General features: G+C 39.6%; 2 protein-coding genes across 2 annotated transcripts in view; one reads left to right on the forward strand and one right to left on the reverse strand.

The window, feature by feature from the left end:
• Positions 1–8,836, reverse strand: part of LOC117254960 (uncharacterized) — a 26,445-nt gene extending 17,609 nt beyond the window's left edge. The window contains exons 1-6 of the mRNA XM_033623442.2: positions 8,662–8,836; positions 5,782–5,855; positions 2,265–2,690; positions 2,058–2,105; positions 1,947–1,988; positions 46–93 (exon numbers count right to left, since the gene is read on the reverse strand). Of these exons, the coding sequence (XP_033479333.2) occupies positions 46–93; positions 1,947–1,988; positions 2,058–2,105; positions 2,265–2,690; positions 5,782–5,845 (628 nt within the window). The 5' untranslated portion in view covers positions 5,846–5,855; positions 8,662–8,836. The remainder of the gene's footprint in view (positions 1–45; positions 94–1,946; positions 1,989–2,057; positions 2,106–2,264; positions 2,691–5,781; positions 5,856–8,661) is intronic.
• A 5,622-nt stretch (positions 8,837–14,458) lies between these two features.
• On the forward strand, positions 14,459–16,844 carry LOC117255696 (small integral membrane protein 26-like). Its single transcript, XM_033624834.2, has 2 exons — positions 14,459–14,687; positions 16,365–16,844. Exons 1-2 carry the CDS (start codon positions 14,564–14,566, stop codon positions 16,523–16,525), a joined length of 285 nt encoding a protein of 94 aa, XP_033480725.1. The 5' UTR covers positions 14,459–14,563; the 3' UTR covers positions 16,526–16,844.
• Positions 16,845–18,133: the final 1,289 nt, after the last annotated feature.

Here is an 18,133-nt window from a genome sequence, read left to right on the forward strand (position 1 = left end):
GGATCAGATATGTGGATATACATGGCCATGAAGGGTCATACTCACAGCTTGCGGGAGGAGAGGCACTCTGAAGCCTGGCTCTGATCTGACTCTCTGAACAACAGGGGAAAATGGTTCATTGAATATCCTCATTGCTTTAACCTATGATAACAATCTACAAAGTAATGCTCAAAATTTTATTATTTTATTATTTTTATTGTTTATCCATTTAAAGGTTCAGTGTGCAGGATTTAGGAGGATCTTTTGGCAAATTGGAAATTGAATATAATATTCATAACTACCTTTAATTAGTGTTTAATCACCTTAAACTAAGACTCTAAGACTAAGACTTGAACTCATAATCCTCTTCCACGAAGCCTGCCTTGTTGAACCTCCACGTTTTTACAGCATAGAACAGACAAACCAAATACTAGCTCGAGAGAAGGCCTTTGACATTTTTATGTTACCTGAAGGCAGCCATAGATTCTGCTACACGCTTGGAAAAGGAGGGATGAGGTGAGGGAAGTTGGTGCCAAACAAGCTGCAACTTCCGGGGCTGAAAAATGAGGCCAAAAACTGCAGTTCTTTTAATGGCCCCTTGAGGCTGGCTCCGGAACAACTCAATCACCATAGACACCATGTTAAAATGTCTGACTTTACAGCAGAAATAAACATGTTTACAGCCTGGTACAATAAACATTTTTGGCCTTTATAGCTAATTTTTCCCCTCATGACAACTGTACAGGGGTGAACTTTCATATAACTCACCAGTTTACATTATATTAAGGCTTAAAGTTATGCATAATTATGGACAGGGCCCAGGGGTGGAAATTCCGGGGGGGACAGGGGGGACATGACTCCCCCTTCAGTAAAGCTGTCCCCCCCTAGAATAATTTGAGACACACTTAATAATTTTTGAACAATGCAGTAGTATTTATTGAAAGCACAATGTAAGCGGTGCTCATTATAATCGCGCAATAATGTGTGGCTGGACCCGGCTGCCCACATCGCGGGGTAAGATGTACACTCACACAGACACAGTTTCACTTACACAAGTTACAACACATCCCATTTACTGTTACAACAAGCTCCAGGCCCAGACGGATAATATAAATTGTCTGCAACATTTCTCCTGCATTGTTCAAAAGCCTACTCAATTACGAGTGCTGCTAAGCTAAAAGCTAATGATTAAGCTCAGAGTTTAGTGATAGTCAGAGAGGACAGGAGAGAAAGAAGAGGGAGAGGACAGGACAAGAGCAGTCAGTGGCGGAGGGGCTCGTAGGTAATGGATACCTGTCTGTAGGCTATCCACCTGTCAGTGAGACAAACATGAAAGACGTGTAGTCTAACTGACGAGGAGCGGTCATTACGCGCGACTATTACGCACGGTTGTGTGGTGCACAGCAGCAGATCTCACAGCACACTGTTTATAAACCACTTTACCAGTTTAATTGCAGGAAATGTTTAGTTGTTAAGCCATTTCTCATAAGTATAGACATTCACTCTGCCTGTTGGAGAGATAGAGAGAAGATTAAAGTGTCAAATTGCGGTAAAAGATGCTGTATAAAAGACAGGCTACAACTTTTTTTCCTTGTCCCCCCCTGGAATTATTCTCTAAAATTTTACTGTTTATTGTCGTCCCCCCCCCCCCCCCCCCCCCCCCCCCCCCAACTATGAAATGGGATTTTCGCCCTTGACAGGGCCACTTTGAGTGACGGGCCATCTGCAGATAGTGTCCTCGGCTTCTCAGTCAGCTCAACCCCTTGCTCCTCCACAGCTCCACATTCAGATGTCAGTGGCCCAAAATGCCGAACTGGAGGCTGCAAAACAGGGGCCCACAAACTTGTGGGTGATGCCACGGTAGCTACATCCATTATTTTTTCAGTCTATGGTAACCTGACCACTAGACGTCCCTAAATCCTACACACTGATCCTTTAAGTGTACTGTGTCAGAGCATCCAGTGTACCTCTGCTCTGAGTTCTCCCTCTGGAGACAGAACTTGAAATACCTACAAGAAAAAGAAAGTTTAGTACATGTGCACATTCCACAGTTTCCCTGAGGTTGTTGTAAAACTTACCGTACTCCTTCCTGTTGTACTCTGGAGAGGAGTTTGTGCTTGAACTCTCTGAAACAGCGACAAAATAAAGACGGTATTAGCCTTCAGTGTATCCTAACCTCTCCAAATGCTGTAAAGTAGTGCTGCTAGACCCTCAAACTACTTAAAATGTGAAAAAGACCAGACAGTTCAGTAAAGCAACATGATTGAATTGACTCTATGACCTACCGTCAAAGACATCTGAGAGAGCTGTTGCCATGGTGGTCATATTCTTCCTCTCCTTTGGAACAGGTGAGTAAGTGACCGCTGAGGATGAGCCTCTCTTTGCCTCCCCAGATCCTCCTGAACCGTAACCGGTCTTTGTCACTGTTGAGACTGTCACAGCACCTAGACCACCTTCCCTTTTGCCTTTAGCAGCCTTTAACCCTGCCCCAGCCCCTGAACCCCCCGAGGCTGCTGAACCCCCTCCCCCTGAGGATATGGCAGAGGAAGCTCCTAGAGAAGTGATGCTGATGCCTCCGGTGCCCTTGCTGGCTCTGGAGCCTCCAGAGCCACTGGAGCTGCTGGATGTGATCAGAACTGAGCTGCTTGTGCCGCCAGAGCCTCCTGATGCAGCTGTCTCACCTGACCCTCCTGCACTCAGGGGCAGATCCCCTAGAGGAAATGAAGGAAGGTAAAAGACAGGTGGATTTACCTCCTCATACATCACAGGGATCATTCATCAAATTTTTGTTAAAATATGTTTTTATCTCATCTGTCAAAGTCATATCTTATCAAAGCCCCTGTCAAATACGGCATTGTCTGCAGGGGCTGAGGATGTCTAATACCCATTTGCCTAAATCCAGTTTCAGCTGCAAGACTGCACAGGCAACATTCATATTTGACCTATAACGTGAATACCTATTTAAACTTTTTTTTTTTGGTCATATGATAACATTCCCAAGGTAAGCTGCTGCTTGTCTTAGTGGTGTGCCTGAACATGCCTTAATACTGTATAGCATGAAATCCTTCCATTCTTATATGAGGCTGATTTATGACATGTACATACAACATACTTGCTGCTGCTGGTGCTGCTGTGGATGATAAACTTTCTCATCTAATAAACATGATAAGCTGTCACCTGGAAGCTTCACAGTATAGCTCCCTCTAGTGGCATATAATTTTAATTCTTCGCCCACCACAACATACTTTAGGGCTGCAATTATTGATTTTTTTGGCACTTGAAAGCAGAAAAACAAGCTGTAAATAAAACACTGACTTATCACAACCCAGTCACCAGAATAAACGTTGACATTGTATGTTCCTGCAAACCACAAATTCATAACATTTGTAGGCCTTCCAACACATGCTCACTCCGACCTCGTCACATATCGACATTTTGTCATGGGCTTACTTTGTCCAGGTACTACGTGAAAGGTACCCTAGGTGTGTTGGTTGTTGATGTTCTGGGACACCGTGTCAAGTTCTGCCTGTTACATGCATTGTCTTCTTTCAAAATACAGTTCAGTTTTCACAGGAAATTTGCCATTTACATACAGTCTCTTTCAAAACAAACTTATTACGTCCATACAACACTAAGTATTGACATTTTTTTCCTTCAACAACTAACACACATGGTTGGGTTTAGGAAAAAAGAAAAGGGTTTGGCTTTATATTCTTACGGAGCGCAAACATTGCTTTCTCTGTGAAAGTTGGGTTAAAGTCAGTGTTTATTGGACCAATCCTTCCTGACCGCCCCACTCGGACTTTCGCCACCTTGACTTTCATTCTTGTCCCGACACGTTTCCCCCGACCCTGCCGACCAGCCACGTATTATACCAGCATGAAAGGATAGCTTTGTACATTGGTATCTGACACCGCATGTCAGTGCTCAACACAGGTTGCTCATTCCAAAGTCGTCAAATACCACAGATTGGTCACTGATTTCTGCATCAGACACCAATGCAAAAAGGAACCTCTTGTGTAAATTTATAACATCGCCAGATGGTGTTTTAGACTGACGCTGCACCCTTTATGGTGGTATGATACGCTGGTAATAATGTAATATAAGGAGCAGAAAAATTCCCTATAGGTTGGGTGGGAGGTGAGGTGGATAGGCCCAACAAAACCTGGACTTTCACCTGGGAGCCCACTGTTCGCTTCACGTATGAATGTTGAGCCAAACCATTTTGTTTTTGTCTCTAAATCTAACCATGGGCTTTTGTTGCCTAAACCCTAACCAGGGACTTTTGACACATAAATAAAGTAAATGTACGAGGCATTTTACTGACGTAAGTTTTTTTTTTTTAACTGTATGCATCTAACAAGCAGAAAACTTTACATTTCCTGTTAATACAGAGGTGTATTTTGAAAAGACACAATGCATGTAACAGGCGTAAAGTGACAGCATCCTGGACCATCAAAAACAGATGCAGGAGGATATCTAGCGTATCATATGTAGATGTAAAAGACCACTGAGCAAACAGCGATATTTGAGGCGTTTGGATGAGAACATGTTGGTTATTATTTAGCAGAACGTTATTATTTTTTAAAGATAGTTTTTGGGCATTTTTGCCTTTAATTCATAGGACAGCCAAGCGTGAAGGGGGTAGAGAGAGAGGAAATGACGTGCAGCAAAGGGCCACAGGCTGGAGTCAAACCCAACAGCCTTGTACATGGGGCGCCTGCTCTAAGTCACCGACACCCCCAGATACGTTATTATTATGCTTGTTTACATTTATCAGAGCTATAGTTTATGTGTGGTTAGGTTTAGGCACAAAACCATTTGGGTATGGTTAGGAAAAGATAATGTTTGAGGGGCACAATCCCCTGTGAAACACAACAACGGGCCGCTAAAGAACACCCATGTTTGGTTGCTAAAAAGCCACTGGAAAGGCAACTATGACTGCATCTCAAAGACTGTCAGCTTTGTTGTTTGTTGGTCTTGAACGATGGTCTGCAGTTTTGCAGGGTGTCTCAGTCTTGTCTTGTTGACACACCATCCACCACCCCCTCCACCTCCAGATGACAAAGTCAGCTCATATACTACGTCCCTTTAGTAATGCTGATATGATAAGTAGAAAACATATGAATGTAACATATCAGTGGTTTGCAGAAACATACAATGCCAACATTTTCTTCTGGCGACATGGCTGATCATCAACTCATGATGTTCATACGGCTAATATATAGGATGAGCAAGATATTGCTTATTTACACATCCAACAGACACAGAGCAACATCAGCATTTATCCCAACAAATCTAAGGTCAATATCTACCCTCCTTTTAGCTCTGTTTTGGTCTCCATATTCTTCCACAAAAAATATTTTGCTGCTAAACGCTGCACTGTGTTAGCTTACTGCTAACTGTCTACCCCTAGTTTGGTGCTGGGCAAGTGGCAAACAGTAGGCTTATCAAAGCTTTTCCCCCTGAACAGAGCTGCCTGCCGTGTCTAGAAATAAGGCTGATGAGAGAAGGGAGATCAAGCCAAAAACGTAACAGTCAGAAACCAAAACAATGAGCTAAAGATGCTAAAAAGCTCAATAGCTCATCCATTTTTGATATAAAAAAATATTGATTAGTGCAGCTTTAACTTTACAATCTACCATTCAATGTATGCGTAACAAAATGAGCTATTGTTATGCATGTGTAGGCGACAGAAAATGATGAATGCCAGGGTACAAAGATGAATGATGTCACAGCTTACTTTGCAATTTCATATGTCAGTCCAGCCACAGTTACAGGCCACCACCACTCAGCTCTTACCTCTGCTACTTCCTCCAACACCTCCCCCGGAGCTGTCAGTCTGAGCTGTAATTAGATTGTCCATCCAATGCCAGCTGTTGGGGAAAAAAAAATACACACTGTTATTTTCTGTGACAAAGCAAGCCTGAGAAATGGACTGTTATAATGTGTGAAATATGAAAGAGGAAAACTTTGGAGAAGGCAGATTTTCATTACATTGAACTGGAAAGTTACTGTACCCTGAGGCACACACAGTCCTCTCCTCATTTCATACAATTTCATTTGGTGTGGTCATATTTCTCTCCTTTGTAGCCGTCTCCTGTGGAAAGGCCTCTTTAGAATCCAACATGCCATTGATTTAAAGGGTTCACCTGAAGCTTTATAGAGAGGGCGTAGCTCTGCGCTCACTTGATGAATGTGGCTTTCCTCTTAACAAAAAGGATCTACAGTATAAAGGCACATCACTACAGCTGGATGCAGTATGAGGTTTCAGTCATAGCTGGGGGTTATGGCATAGAATGTTTGCCCAGCAGTCATACAGATGGACTGAACTGATTACTGAAGGCGGAGCAGAGGCATACACTGATGATAATATCCACTCTCTGGGAAGTGACATCCCCTCCAAAATAAAGTAAGGAAGCAATGATATAAAGCATGTGATTATGTGTTGCTGTTGGCCCATTAATCTCAGAGTACCCCGGCTGGTTGATGGGGATGGTTGGAGGTGGTAGCATGGACTGTGGTGTGCTACAGTGTAGTTTATCATACTGCCACCAGGGGGCACCAGACTCTCGAGTTTTCAAATGTTACACACGGGAGTTTTAGAAAGTCACATCATTGTTTTTCAGCTGAATCACACTACAGGGGTCACCCAAGAGGATTCAGCGTGTAGGCACAGATAACTGAGAGTATGACAGACTTTACATAGTGACCTGTGGGAAAGAAAACCCCAAAACACACTCCTCAAGTAATGTTTGTGACTGTAAAATGAATGCAGTTGTAGAATCCATTCTTAAAAGAAGAACTTACACATTCTTCCTCTTAAAAAAAGAATCCATTGGCTCAACTTTAAAAAATTACATTAACAATTTGCATGCATCTTTTTAAGTTGTTCCAACTCCGGCGTCATTGCGTAAATTCTACGGGTCTTTTATAATCTGATAAACTCAATTAGTTTAGTACAACTAATATAATTTGCTTTAAACTCGCAAAAATTACTCAAGTTGAGTCAACTTAATATTTATCCAAAAGTTGTGTTGATAGTTAGTCAAACTATTTTATTTAGGATATTCTAAGTTATTTCGATTAAGTGCTCCCCCTCTGTAGACACATTAAAATCTAAGCTGAAGACCCAGATGTTTTCTAAGGTCTTTGATTGTTCTTAAGGTTTAATGGTTTTATTTTTTTTATATTTTATCTTCAGCTCTTACTGTTCTGTGCTTTTTATTTATTTATTTATTTATACTAATTTATTTCTGCATATTTTCGGGTTTGTTATGTTATTCTCTGACATTTTGCTTTTAACAAGTGAGGTTATTTTATTATTATTTTTTATTTTATTGTACAGCACTTTGGTCAACCCTGGTTGTTTTAAATGCGCTTTATAAATAAATTTGATTTGATATTTATTTCAATTCCAAATTATTTTCATTATTTTATTTTAAAACAAGTTGTGACTAAGACACGTCAATGAAACAGACATAATTTATATATGCTGAGAAACTTATTGAGGTGTGAGCCACTAACCCCATGAATCATTTTTTTAGAGTGTACAAATAAAAGTAAATTTATAAGTAATCATTTCTTGGTTCAGTACACTCTCAGGGGTTTGCTGCTGTAGCTTTTTCTGGTGTGGTATGACCAGCAGCATGTGGTGTCTAATGTTAGCTATGTTAGAAAACATTTTTTAGACATTGAAGTTCACTGTTACTCTACATTCTAGCATTTAGCATTAACCCGTGATGGTTCCTTGTGGCTGCAGTAGCTGCTGTTCAGAACAAACATTACATACATAGACATTTTGTAAATTTTCTGCTGTATCTTTGTAAAACATGAGGGAAAACAGTTAACTCTACACATTATACTGAATGTTTTTGCTTCCAAATCATATTCCCATTACTTAATAACATATACATATATATGTGGAATATAAAAGACTCACTGTGCTGCTCTTACACTGACTATAGGAGACATCATTTGGGATGACTAACAGTTAAACATGGATTTATTTGGCACCCTAGGCCAACCATCTATAATGTGAAAGACCGAACTGAACTCACCAGTCATTATATTAGCAGTTATATTAACAGAGGAGTCTGGATGTTTGGCTCTAAAAGCACAGGGCAAAGCCCCCAGCAATGCCACCCATATAGTGTGCATTACCACCCACACAGCCACCACCCACTTAAAGGTACTGTAGATGTAAAACAGTGACATGGAAAACACTTTTTTACGTTTACATTTCAAACTAAACATTAGCATGGCACTCTTACATGCACAATCTACATACATTTCAAACTATGTCACAGGAAACTATAGAACAAACATCAAATCTGGACTGAGCACAGTTTTTGCATTTAATCATACAGTAGGCCTACATTGCAACTTTTTTTTATCTCCTCTTACTTTGTCATGTATAGTGCCTTTTATTTTTGTTTTCCATGCGTCATATTGTACGTATAGGAAGCCCATAATATATAGATTACTTGTATTTTAAAGTGACCTATCTTTACTGTCCTGTATTTTATTTACTAATTCACTATGATATTATTGCAAGTATTATTTGATGTACTGTAGCAACAACCTGAAACTGTACAAGCATACTCCAATCTTACCTGATACATGCATGACTGCCTCATACAGTAACTATGTAAAACATAAAACAACATGACTTTTTCTTACCTTTAAGATCATTTGATCAGAAACAATCCCTCCCCCCTTTCGTCCCCCAGCAGAAACACACTCAATCAGTTTATCCCGATCGAGACGTCGCATGTATAAAGTCCAGGTGTGGAAGGAATAAGCTGTGAAGTGCCAGGGACCTGCATATGCCTGGAGAGTTTATGTATTAGCTTTGTCTGACTCATAGCTTCAGTCGACAAGTTCCAACAAAGAAGAAGGGGCCGTTACTCCAGCCCATGGCAGCCACACAGTGTAGAAGGTGCAGGGAAAATAGCCCCGGGCTCATTGAGTGGCAGAGTAAAACACTGGTGTAGAGGCAGTAAAAGTGGCTGAACAATGTGTTGCACTACTGTATCACTAATTACTTTTGTTTGCCTTTATGATTATGAGACTGTTGAAGGTGTGAAGACAAAAAGAGGTGCTTTGTGAGTCATGAACATTAAATTAGTGTGACCTTGACTCTGAACACTCAATAGCACTGGAAAGAAGAAGTGGGAACACTGTCTTTGAGGCATGGACGAAATAAATAGATATAAGAAATAGTAAATAAAAAAATATGGGCAAACTGCATGTCAGGACAAACTGATAGTCAGATCCATGTCTTAAAGCAGGGTGACTTTTGTTATGTTGGAGTTTGATGACTTTGTTTACATGCTTGGAGCTTTACAGCGGCAGTGAGGCCTGACACTGAGCCTCACACAACACTCCCACCAAAACCATGACAGCACTTCATTCTCATTAGAGCTGAGAAAAACACTCTTAAAGGGACAGCTCACCCCAAAAAATTAAAATCACATATTTTCCCTCTTACCTGTAGTGCTGTCTATCAGTCTAGATTGTTTTGGTGTGAGTTGATGAGTGCTGGAGATATCGGCCGTAGAAAAGTCTGCCTTATCTTTGTAATGTAATGGAACTAGATGGCACTCGGCTTGTGGTGCTCAAAGTGCCAAAAAATAGAAATCATGACCAGAGGGGTGAACCACGAAATGTGATTAGTGGCTTAGTGAGGTATGTTGAGCCTAGAGACAGAGTTTTCCGTGTCATGAAGGTGGCTCTCCTCTTACCTGGCTAGATCGCCATGGTAACTTTTGCTGCAAAGCTAACCTGGTCAGGACTAGTTTCTGTTCTCCGTTCGAGCTTGAAATTGGCTAAAAAGTGCCCTTTACTAATCAATTCCTTTATAAAAGAAAGTGTCACTGTATAGTCAGTAGTCAGTCTATGAGTGATACAGGGCACCTGTACTTGTTGAGCCATAAAGTTACATAAATGCCACTGAACAAAGTCGTGCAATTAGCTACAGTAGCGCGTTCTTTATGTATCAAGTTACTTTTTTTCCCCCCACAGGAACCTCTCAATGTATCAGCAGGAAATCTGAGCAAGATTATTGTTTAATTTTATTCACAAGGTTAAAGGAGCTATATGTAAGAACTATAAAGCAAATAGTTGTAAAATCATTCTAATATGTCACAGAGACTAAGGAATAACGTTCATATAACATACTGATCTCACCGACAGCAATAGTATGGCCAGAATATTTGCATCTAAAAAAATATTTTACAGTCTGCAAATCATGTTTATGTTTTGAATTTGTGTTTTGGCCTGTTGCGCCACCCACCGCCGTCTACCAGTCACGCAGTTAGTAGAGTCTCAGCATCAGTTACAGTTACGACTGAGCTACAGCAGCACGGCAAGCAGCATTAGCAGTGTCCCAGCATGAGCAGCCGGCTTCCCCTCAGCTGTATCCCGGCAGCAGCGTTAGCAGCAGAGAAGCCGGACTTGCTCGAACGGTCCGCTGGAAAACCGAAGATCAAGGACGCGGCGACGCAGCCCTGCACGGCAGCCGCCAGTGGGCAAACAAATCAGTTTCCAGCGTGCTGCTGTCCAGCATCCTCGAATCTGTAGGGGAGGGGGGGCGGACACGACTCACGGCAGTATTTTGAATTTGAGTGCAGTAACCGTTTTGGCCACATTCTTACATACAGTGCCTTTAATCTCACAGTGAAACAGTTATGCATGTTTCCAACAAGACATCTATAAAACTGCAGGTATTATACGTTAATAGTTCGCTATATTTCTGATCAGAATGACATTAAATTGCATGTAAAACTTGGTATAATTCCTTCAAACCATAATGTTACCACTTTGAATTATGTTTTTACACTGCTGTTATATCACTGCGAATAGAACCCTGAAAGACTGAAAGAAAAAGAAAGAAAGAAAGAAAGAAAAAGAAAATGAGTCTATTGATATTTATCACAGATAATCCAAGGTCAGTATACTCAATTTCACATTAATGTGGTCTCTGTCCTTACAGGACAGTGTCAGTAAACATGCATGCAGTTCTTGAGTATAAAGTTCAAGTCTGCTGCAACAGATTTAAAGTTTAAGAGTGGTAGAATGTGCAGCTGTCACGTTAGAAATAAACAGTGGTAAAATAAAAATGTGAATTTACACAAATTTTGGCCTAATCTCTTATCCGCATTCCTCTTACTCCTTAATTGACGCAACAGTGTTCCTTTTTACTCTAATAATTTTTGAATATTCTTCAAAGGTGGAAGTAGGTGGCACATAATTGATAACTTTTAAGAGTCAAATGACACAGTGAATGCATCAATTGACTAATTTTGTGGACGCTTGCACAGAGCCTGAAGAAGAAAGCCTGGGTTAAGAGAACAAGTTGATGACCTGTTATCTCTGACTGAGGCTTTAGGGTTTGACAAGCCAGCTAACACAAAGAAAGCCTGGCTCCGTTGAACTTGCTTCGTGGTACAACCCTCTGGTTACTCAAAATAATCCACAGACCTCGTTGTGAGCAGTTTCATGTAGGAACTATTTCCTTTTCTACTGAACTACCCCCACCAACTGCATCACGTAGAGGGAATCGTACTGCTACTGCTAGCTCAAGTAGCACCACTGAGTTAGCTAACGTTACAGCTCAGCAAGGAGGAAGCCATTAATGTTTACATCTTGTTCTGTGACAAGCCTCTTGTCCATGAATAGATGCATGTCTCCTTCTGTCCAGTGATACAGTTGGCAGGTGTAGTTTGGTGGACAGAAAGTAGTTCCTGTTAAAAACTCGCTCCAACACAAAATTAACGCACTATGTCAGTACAACGCCGCAAATTGACATTTTTCTTCCTTCAACAACAAGAACACATGGTTGGGTTTAGCAGAAAAGAACAGGGTTTGGCTTTATAATCTTACAGGATGTGGACACCGCTCTCGGGGGAAAGTCGGTGTTTGCAGGACCCATCCACCACCGCTTCCACCCGCCCCAGTCGGACTTTCACTGCCTTAACTTTCGCCCTTGTCCCATCACGTTTCCCCATGACGCCGCCGGGTGCGATTACACTGTAACAGCAACTGGCTGTGTATCATGCCAATGTGAAACGGACGCCTTTTTTTCATTGGTTTCTGACGCCACAAGTCACTGCCCAAGCACCAGATTTCAACGACTTTGTAATAAGACCGGGCTCCTCACAACAAGGTCTGTGGATCATCAGGAACTGGGTCATTATTTCTGTCAAGAGACATTGCTGTTGAGTTTTTCAAATGTCTTCTTTTGGCGCTTTTAGTACCACAAACTGAGTGCCATCTGGTTCAATTACACATGACACATGACACATTTCTCTGTAGACTTTTGTCTTAACTTTATTATCATTATCAGATTTTAAATGTTGATATATGTGATCAAAAGACAATAAACCAGGTCAGAAACAAGAATACTTTACATACGCAGCTTAAGCAACATTAAACTAGATCTAGAATCACTGACAGAAACAGTCTTCTAATCCTATGACGGCTGTGATATCTGGGGCAACATGTTGCTTGAACATGTCTGAAACCATCTCGTATGAAACTTATGCAGAATGAATTCTTTAGTGACATGGACGCTTTAAGTAGGACACGTTCAAAATGTCTGTGGATGTAACAGTGATAAAATACAAACACTGTGTGATGTGTTCTTCCTTCTCTCTCTGACATTATGTCTGTCACTGATTCATTTGACCTTTGACTCCAAATTAGCAAATAGAGGTCTTGTTTTGATTTTGGCCAGGCTACAAGAGTTAATATGTCACTTAAACACCTCTGGCGTAAAGTAGTAATGAGTCTGCCGTTTAAAAATGCATAGCTCAGGGAGAAATTAATGAGTGGCATTTACAACCCCACACCTAGAGGCTAAACACTCTGGTATGTATCAGTGCTGGCACATATGGATTTGACCTATATATGATAACTACTGCTGTACAAAATGGTCATAAGTGCTGGATGTATCAAAAGTCACACATCATTTTTTGATGAATCATCTTCACCCTCTTGTACAGGCAACCAGCCAGCCACAGGTGTGTGCTCTATTAGCAGCTGTGCACCTGAAACATATTTTGGATGAAACATTTTTAGAGAAGACTGTGCATGACTCACCGTGAGCAGCAGGGCTATAAATCCTCCCACACAAGCTACAGTAGTTTGTCATGTTCCCCAGGTCACACAGATGTCTCAAAAATGACCTTTTCCTCAATTTTTCAAAAAGACAAATCTGATGTTTACCCTATATTTATCTTATTGTCACTATATCCCATGAAATTACCAAAGTCAGCAATAAATTGATCCCACCAACAAGTACTATGTGTGTAGCCAAAGTCTGATATCGTCTCCCTCTATGCCGTAGAGCGAGCCACACTGCTGCACTGGCTGCTCCTTCATTCCCATTAACACGGATGCTAGTTTATTTTGAGTCAATCCCACATATCCTGCAGAAACAAATCCTCACCTGAGCATGTATCAAATGTGTTTTAATCTGTAGCTCAAGGTAGTCCCAAGCAAATGTACTATATGGACACAGAATGTCTGTATCAGGGAACACTACTGTTTTATAAGATGTGCTCTCTTATTGCTCCTACCTGCTGATTTACACTATTTTGCGTCTTGTAAAATTGTACAGTTTTAATGATATATTGTGTGTTGTGTCTGTATGCACCTTTGATGTGTTTGAGAGATGCCAAAGACAAATTTCCACTGATGTGGACAGTAAAGTTACCTATCTATCTGTCTATGTGCTCCCGTTGCCCTGCTGTTTCACAAAATGATGTAATCTTTTTTAAAAATTAAAAGATATTCTTAATATGAATATGTGTTCCACTTTAAAGACAAAGGTATTTAGTAGGAACAAATTGGCTAAGGCTTTGTTGGTATTGCCGGCCTTTTCTAAGTCTTATGTTGAGAGTGAAGTTTCAAGTTATGTCAAAGTGAAGCTCAACTCAAGTCTGAAGTCTTTAATAAGTAAAAAAAAAAAAAAAAAAAAAAAAAAAAAATTAATGGAAATAAATAAATGAATAAAAAGTCAAAGCAAAAGTCAATTGCAAGTCTGTGGATTCTGACCACAATAAATAAATAAATAAATAAATGAAGATTTGCATTTCAAAGCTGTGGTGGTGTTGATCAGTCTGAGACATCAATTTTTGATTTAAAAAAAAAAAAGGACATGAAAACCTGCTTTGTTTGTTTGTTCTTATCATGTTCTCAATAAAGACGAAAAACCTTTGTTTTCTCTTTTGTGTTGTCTACGCTTCTTTAGTGTAGCATCACTGATTTTGTAGTAATAACACGTGTTTTTAGTTTGGACTGATGGCTTTAATGTTTCTTTTTTTTCTTTTTATAAAAATATAATATTTAAAAAATATATATAAAAATGTGTCTTTGTCAAGTTAACACATGACGTGCATCAATTAAAATATATTTCCCCTCCTAATGACAAAAGAAAAACTCTCAACCGGAAGTTCTTGTAGTATCCGTTGTACTTCCGGGTTAACTGTCATGGCGGCACCCTAAATACAGTAGCAGAAGACATCCAAACCTCTGTGAAGGAGACAAACGAGGCTGTTTATTGGAGCAGACTGCAGCCATGAATATAAAAGATGCGCAGAAGTGGAACACTAGAATGGCTGCACTTTACGCTCTCGGTGTCTGGACCATGATCGGGTCTTACGCCCTGTTAAGATACACAGGTCGTCTCGAGCTCACACCAGGTGAGTCAGAGACAACTGGAGCTGGAGCTCAGAGATGTGAAACACACTGCTGTTTATTCAGTCAGCTAGAAGTCGAAATTCTTTTACTAGATGCTGTAAAACAAATCGTCCTAACTGAGTCGTTTTAATTTGATTTTCCATTTTAGTAGTTCAGGAACTCTGTGAACAGACATCTAATAGTGTTTGTGCAACGTATTTTACGTGGTGATATTAACAAGCCTAAATGATCTTTCTTTTATCTACAGTACACAACCAAATTTGTTTTATTCTCCATTCAAGTGCAAATAGGTTAGCCTGTGTAGCACTGACGGTAACTCATATCACACATATAGGTTTAACTGTGTGGCTGCTTACATCTATAAAGCATCATGTGTCCCAGCTGAGATGTGGTGTTATTCCACTAAGGTGCTGTTTGACTGACACTGAAAATGAGTTTCACTTTGTTTTCTGTGGCCTTTTTACTGGGAACTGTGCACTACTAGATACTTTTGTAAGGCAAGGGAAGTTTATTTATATAACACATTCAGCACCCAGGCAGTTCAAAGTGCTCTACATAAACCATCAAAGCAAAAGAAACACACCATAAAAGGACATGTAAAACCAAATCATTAAAGAACTAGAGAACAGAAAATTAAAAGTTTAAAAATATACTAAGACAGGTGTAAAATACAAGAATATAAAAGTTGCAGCACAGTGTAAGAAATGACTATATATTTGATTTAATGAGCAGTTTCCAGGACTTTGTTCCAGATATGTGGTGCATAAAAACTAATTGCCTACATTTCCTATGAGTAATGCACAAACACTGAGTTGTCTGTTTATGTATGAAAATGTAGATTTGCTAGTTACTTAAAAAAAGGGGGACAAAAAGCCTTTTATCAAAATAAACTACAGGTTAGCAGCTCTTTTCAATGTACAGTTCACTTGTAACATATTTCAAATATGTTCTTTGGAAGAATATAATAGTACTTATAACGTGGTAATTTATTGATATTATTTTGTGCATTGTGTTTCCCTTTTTCTTTTGTGAATATATATTACTGGACGCTGTATGTTTTGTAAAATGGTGGTGTCATATAATTCAGTGTAACTAACTACAGTGTTGTCTACTATAAAGTAGGCCTATAATGTGTCTGACAACTTTAAGGTACTTGTTCTTTACGTAAGTTAGAGGTGGGGGGAAAATTGATAAAGCATGGTATGGCAATATTTTGCATAGCAATATTGTATCAATACATGGACACCAATTATCGAATTTAAAAAAAAAAGTTTAACTATCAATATTGCAAATACAAATAAGCCTTTGGGTTGCCTACTAGAGTTATAAAATCAGTTGCCTTTTCAATGCACTAGATACATTATGCTTCAAAAGAAATGATTGAAGTGAGAAATACTTCCATTTTAGGCTACCTTATACTGCTATTTCACTACAGAGGGAAAATATTTTCCTTTTACTGTATTCATCTGATAGTTACTTTACAGATACAGAGGTAAAAGTGCTTCAATAAATTGCCTTTTACTTGTACAGCTGTCAGGTTTGTCAGTCAAGCTAAACCTTTTAGTTGTTCAGTAATATTCCAATATCAGTTGTTCACATTCACATTTATTCCCTCAACCCAGTTATCACAGATGTGATATCTAACAACTGTCACTCTTTACTTTCCCTCTTTAACTTAGTAAAAAAAGAAGAGGTACAAGAGTGCGAAGATCCAAACCGGGTCGTCTTCCGATCTGCTCACACTGAAACCATCATCGTCTACAAGAAAGACTTCGTCCCCTACACCACGAGGATCTACAACTTCTTCCAGTACTTCGGCAGTAAACCTGGAGACAAGTAGCTGCATCAGTGCGAAGGATGACGGACACTGAACTTGTCAAGAGCAAGTTTTTATACACTGAACTATGAATTCATGCTTTGTGTGAGGATGCTGTCTTTATTTGTGAAAGAAGTTCCAGCGCAGTGTTCACCCGCCCAGGCTGAGGGAGCTGCAGCTGTGTTTGGATGCTCATGATCTGTCATCAGATATTGTTTATTATTAATCTGTCATTACTGTCAGCCTTATCCACACCATTGTCCACAATACAAAGATGCCATAACCACTAATGATGTATAAATAAACTTCATCTCTTCATTGTGGGAGCTGTTCTTAAAGTGTCTGGAGGTTTTGCATTTTTCTCAGATATCGTCATTATCCTGAGTGAAGCCAGAAAGAAAATTAGATGCACCACCACAAAGTGCAGCTTCAAACTGTACAATAGAAATGAATCTGCAGAAAAATCAGAATAAAACTGAACACTTTAAATAAGATGTGTTTATCTCATGGCTGTTGTATGACTTTTTGTTTTTTCTAATCAACCAGTGTAAGCAATATACATTGATGCAGTGCCTGATACCTCGCACATCATGGTGCGGATTTTACAATGGTATGATGTTGCCTCAAGACAACATTTGAGTTTTAACAATGTTCTATTACTTAATTATCAAATAAAGTATATTAAACTATTAAAAATGAAACAACTTATCTATGACTATGAATCTATTTTTTTAGTGTAAAATGACAGACAAGGATGTTCTCAGACCGATTTTGTGGAGAGAACTGAATCATGTGAGGAAGGCCCCAAAAGAGGAGCTTAACGTGACCTCCAGAAACTCACGTCATGATATAAACAGTGCTGTTGGTTTCCTCAGGGCCTTGGCTATTCTTTAACGTATTGCAACATAATTGAGGATGTACTTTGTGAGTGTAAACAGCCAAACGTGTATGATACCTGGAGGCAACACAGTGCCATAGAAGGTTAGATTAATTTGTTATATGAATTAAATGACTTTGTTGTCCTTGAAAATACTTACTGGTTGTAAATCAATTGATTCATGTTTTAGGTCAAGGTCAAGGTCAAATTTATTTACATAGCACATTTAAACACAACCAGAGTTGACCAAAGTGTTTGACAAGCATTAAAGAAACTAACAAAATACAGAAACACAAGACAAACAAACAAAAACAATATGTGGAGTCAAGATGTCAAAGATCAGCTCACATTAAAAGCCATAGAAAAAAGGTAAAGTCTTGAACGATTCAGTGGTCTGAGCAGTACTTATCCGCATGGGTAAACTATTCCAAAGGTTAGGAGCAGCCACAGAAACAGCTCGGTCACTCACCTCTATTTTTTAGTCTAGATCTAGGGACATCCAGCAACATCTGACTGGATGACCTCAAAGCTCTGACAGGAGTGTGGATGCATAAAAGCTCACATGCCATGTGCCATTTAAAACCTTAAAAACAAGCAATAAAATCTTAAAATCAATCCTGAAGCGGACAGGAAGCCAGTGAAGTGAGATCAAGACTGGAGACTGGAGACTGTGCTCATGTTTTCTTGTTTTAGTTAAAGTTTTAGAATGTAACTTGCAGTTTTTGTGACAAAAACAATATATAAATATATTTTTA

Source organism: Epinephelus lanceolatus, chromosome 3 (assembly GCF_041903045.1).
Source record: "Epinephelus lanceolatus isolate andai-2023 chromosome 3, ASM4190304v1, whole genome shotgun sequence".
NCBI lineage: Eukaryota > Metazoa > Chordata > Actinopteri > Perciformes > Serranidae > Epinephelus > Epinephelus lanceolatus.

Excerpts from the sequence above, each read along its gene's own strand:
- LOC117255696 (XM_033624834.2), top strand. The coding sequence starts at position 14,564 with ATGAATATAAAAGATGCGCAGAAGTGGAACACTAGAATGGCTGCACTT. Across the intron at positions 14,688-16,364 it reads TCGTCTCGAGCTCACACCAG|TAAAAAAAGAAGAGGTACAA; the intron begins GTGAGTCAGAGA and ends TCTTTAACTTAG.